The sequence below is a fragment of the Meleagris gallopavo genome, chromosome Z, assembly GCF_000146605.3.
Source record: "Meleagris gallopavo isolate NT-WF06-2002-E0010 breed Aviagen turkey brand Nicholas breeding stock chromosome Z, Turkey_5.1, whole genome shotgun sequence".
In the NCBI taxonomy this organism is placed as follows: domain Eukaryota; kingdom Metazoa; phylum Chordata; class Aves; order Galliformes; family Phasianidae; genus Meleagris; species Meleagris gallopavo.
The window spans coordinates 35627391-35631323 of NC_015041.2; the positions used below are offsets into that span (position 1 = coordinate 35627391).

The 3933-nt window shown below is 35.5% G+C and overlaps 1 protein-coding gene across 5 annotated transcripts in view; it reads right to left on the minus strand.

The window, feature by feature from the left end:
- TLE1 (TLE family member 1, transcriptional corepressor) overlaps nt 1–3933 on the minus strand; it is a 78806-nt gene that overhangs the window by 8847 nt on the left and 66026 nt on the right. For 2 of the 5 annotated variants that reach the window (XM_019610529.2, XM_019610530.2), the window contains 4 exons: nt 3557–3704; nt 3032–3182; nt 2520–2596; nt 1–2361 (listed from right to left, as the gene is read on the minus strand). In XM_019610529.2, coding sequence (XP_019466074.1) covers nt 2254–2361; nt 2520–2596; nt 3032–3182; nt 3557–3704 — 484 coding nt within the window. In that variant the 3' untranslated portion in view covers nt 1–2253. Of the gene's footprint in view, nt 2362–2519; nt 2597–3031; nt 3183–3556; nt 3705–3933 lie in introns of those variants that run through there. The other 3 variants (XM_031557324.1, XM_031557325.1, XM_019610532.2) reach the window with 2 other exon arrangements.

A 3933-nucleotide genomic window follows, 5' to 3' on the forward strand; every position in this document is an offset into this window, starting at 1 on the left:
TAATAAGCCTTCCCATTTTAGAATAGCATAACAATTCACAGTATTTCAATGTAGCAATACAAATTTTTTTTTTTTTAAAGCCTTCTGATTCTGTTTTTGCCTCACTATGTGTGAAAGGCACATCATCATCACCTAAATCTGGTCTATAATTTTTCTACTCATATATACAGAATAGCAATAGACAACTACATAGATACCAGTTGATAGAATAGTGATTTTGTATGTCTAGGAAACTAGATTATCTTGAATGGTTAACATTTCACATTCCGAACTCTAAGTTAATATTCTAATGCTACTGTAATGCTAGATGCTATAAAATGGTTTCAGTAGAATGGTCGTGCAAATTGAAAAGAAAACTGATGTCTCTTCAGACTGGAAATTGGAGAAAAAATTTGACCCAAAATGAGAAATTCCATATCCAGATGATGCATCTGTCAGTCAAACTTGTTTCTTCCTGGTTATAAGTCTTTGAAAGAGCAGAGATATAAGTCACTGTCAAATGCTAGCGAATTGAGAAAGCAGCTATTCAAAGATGAGTCTTAACCTCTCTCAGTTTGTGCAATTTTAAGCATTACTTAAAGATATCTTTCTGTTTATCTGTACTCTCCATTAGCAACACAAATTCTAATTAAATTACAGAACACAGGAAACATATGGTTCTCAGTGGCGCAATAACTAGGTTTGTCCGGCACACAGTAGTAGAGCCACTAATTTGAAAAAACATTACTAGAATAAAATGTACACATTCTCTCCTCATCCATTTGTCTTGAGAACATTGAGAAAACTTGATTTGAAGATGTATGACTTTGGTAACTGGCTGCTCAGCATAGCTCTTCAGAGATGTCATACACATGCAACAGTGGAAGGGACTCAAAGACTGCTCAATAGGAATACAGAGTATAGGCCTGTCTAATGTTGGGCAGTAGAAAATTAATTCTAATTTATTTATACAGTAGATTAGTTAAAAATTAAAAAAAAAATCATTTGTCAATGTGGTCACAAGAAATTAAGAAGCAAGTTTAACTTAGTTTACGTTAATTCACTTTACTTGCAGCTCTGCAAGTATTTAACATCATTTAAGTGATCTGCTTGTAAAACCCACACTTTGGTAATTTTTTAATATTTACCTGAGTATCTACATATAAACAAGCCATTAAAAAAAAAGGAAATGATTATTTTAACCTGTAAAATATGAAGGACAACTTCTCTAGTTTTGTTTAATCATAGACACCTTCAGTTAAATGAATAAAGCCTCTGATGTACTTAATTGAAATGCAGTCCTTCATGAATTCTGTTCAGCTGAAGGAGAAAGGAGAAGAAACTCATCTCTATTCTAGAGATAACCAAAAGAATTATGATCAGGCACATATTAATGCATCTGCCAAAGAACATATACATGGGACATCACAATAAACTTAAAATAAACCGCACAACTTTATGAAATGTTCAATTTTTATATTTACACTATAATTAGTACAAAATTGCCTTTTAGTTTTCCTGCAGCACAAGACAGTATCTACTGGATTTGATACCCTAATACGCCAAAACAATTACTTTGAAGTATGATAAAGGAATCTAGTTATAAAGAATAAGACACAGTTTTCAAACTATACATAGTGTTTGCTTTTGCTTCTAAAAAGGTACTTATATCCCCAAAAGGTTTTTTAAATAAGCAGGGGTGAGGAGCGGGAGGGAAGAAGAGTGGGAAGAGGAAGGGGAGAAGAAGAGTGGTTGTTCATACTAAAGCCTTTACTGTAATAAACTAAATATATATACAATTTATACAAATGTTTGACCTTCAACAAAAATACGAAAACATATCACAAGATGCAAAACCAGGAAACAAGTTCATCTAAGACACCACTGCTCTACACAGGACAGGATGCAAATTGAATTGCAAGGAACAAAAAGGTTATCCCCATATTCAGGCAATGAGAACAATTGCATGAGGTCATAAAGAAAGAGAAAAAATAAAAAGGCTTCAACATTCTTTAGCAGGCTTGGCTTTTAAAACTATGTCAAAAACCTAGGCTACATCTGTCCATCTTGCTTCTGTGTTCTGTTTGATCCACACAGCCAATACTTAAGTTGCTGGATGTTGCCTTCTATTTTGAAAAACCGAAGTAGTTTCATCGCAAGGTCTGGAACCTCAATACTTTAATTCTTTTTTAAAAGGCAAAACCTTTCTAATTCTACAATTAAGAACAATTTTGGCCCAGTTCAACTTCTAAAAGTTATATCCCCATCATATTTTCAGTAGATAACTTCATAGACTGTAGCTTTTTTGTCTCCAGAGCCAGTGACTATGTATTTATCATCCACAGAGATGTCACAGCTAAGCACTGATGAAGATTCTTTGGACTAGAAGAAAAATAGAAATATATTACTTGATTAAAAAAAGTCTACTACCTCCTTCTCAGCATCCCATTTTGAGTGGATCATATAGGTAAAGAGATTTGTGTCCACTCGTGGGACTTGCAGAGTACTAGTGATTTCTTTAAAAGCAGTATCATCCTCACCTGGAATATACTGGCTCCATAAGGAGTTCTCCATGCATTAAGAAGGTTATCCTTCCCTGTACTCACAAACCATTTACCTAGAATATGAACGAGAGGAACTGTGAAAACACATGAAGCAGACATCTGACAGATTTGGGGTCAGATTGAAATCTGAGGCTAATTGCAGCTACACAAAGCTCTCACCACCATTCAATACAGTATTGTTGCTTACAATCAACATGGATGCCTCACGCTTTTGTAGCATATGACATAAAAGAAATCCCCATATGAAGTAGAAACAGTCTTTTACACACAGCTCAGCCTTTACAGCAGACTTTGAATAAATTAATAAAAAAGTCAGTTCTTTGTAGGTAAGTATATTTATATTCATAAAGCAGAGCTATTTATTCATAAATTAAGAAACAGAGACACTAAATGAATTTTAATTATCAGAAGTTATGATTGTGCAATAACTTATGTAGGAAGGATCCATTAAGAGTCCAGACCTCCAGTTCGTCTTCGTGGAAACTTACCACAGTAAGCAAATTTGAGTGACAATACACAGCTCTCATGAAGGTGCAGCTGATATTTGTCTGGTTTATTTACATGTAGCACTTCCACATTGCTGCTCTCCATTCCCACAGCTAGCCATTCACCGGTAGGGCAATAACCAAGGGAAAATATCTGAAAATCATACAACATTTACAGTTTTTATTTTTTCCTATAGTGGCCAAATGAATGAGGAGAGGAAGAAGGAAGGGCGAAATAGAACTAACCAAGTTCAATAGTGAGACTGCTTGTCAAAATTCTAGTGACCAAATAACCCCTTTTCTTGCCTATTAACTTAGGAAAAATAGGGACAGAAAGTACAGTCAGCCTATTGTTTTGTCCCAAAGCAATTAAACATATGAAAGCTCCAAAGTATCATGCTGTAAATAGTCAAAGCAAACAAAACAAACAATCTAAAATTTGTCAGCTGCACTGGAGTAGTTTCTCGGCCTTCTTCCTAAATGCTTGCCTGTTCTGCTGCCCTGTGAGTTGTAGGAAAATCCAGTTACCTGTGATGTAAAGTCATGCTGTTGTAGCTGTCTCCCTTCTCTCAAGTCCCAGGATCTGACAGTGTTATCCAAACCTCCTGTCCAGAGTTTGGTACCATCATTAGAAATGTCAATACAGCTGGCCCCATCTGTGTGGCCCTGGAATTGCCTGATAAAACAAACCAGATTGAATAATGATTTCCCGCCAGAGCTCAATGTAAACACTGTTGTGGTGTTAGTTTTGGATTCTGTATGTGTGTCATCTGTGTCTGCTGATGGGCAAACATCAGCCCCTCCCTCTGACTTGGCGTGAAATACAACAAAAATATTTTCCAGGTGCTACAGAAATTGACTGCATAGATGGACAAATATTTTCTATCATGTTTTGAGAAGTTTCT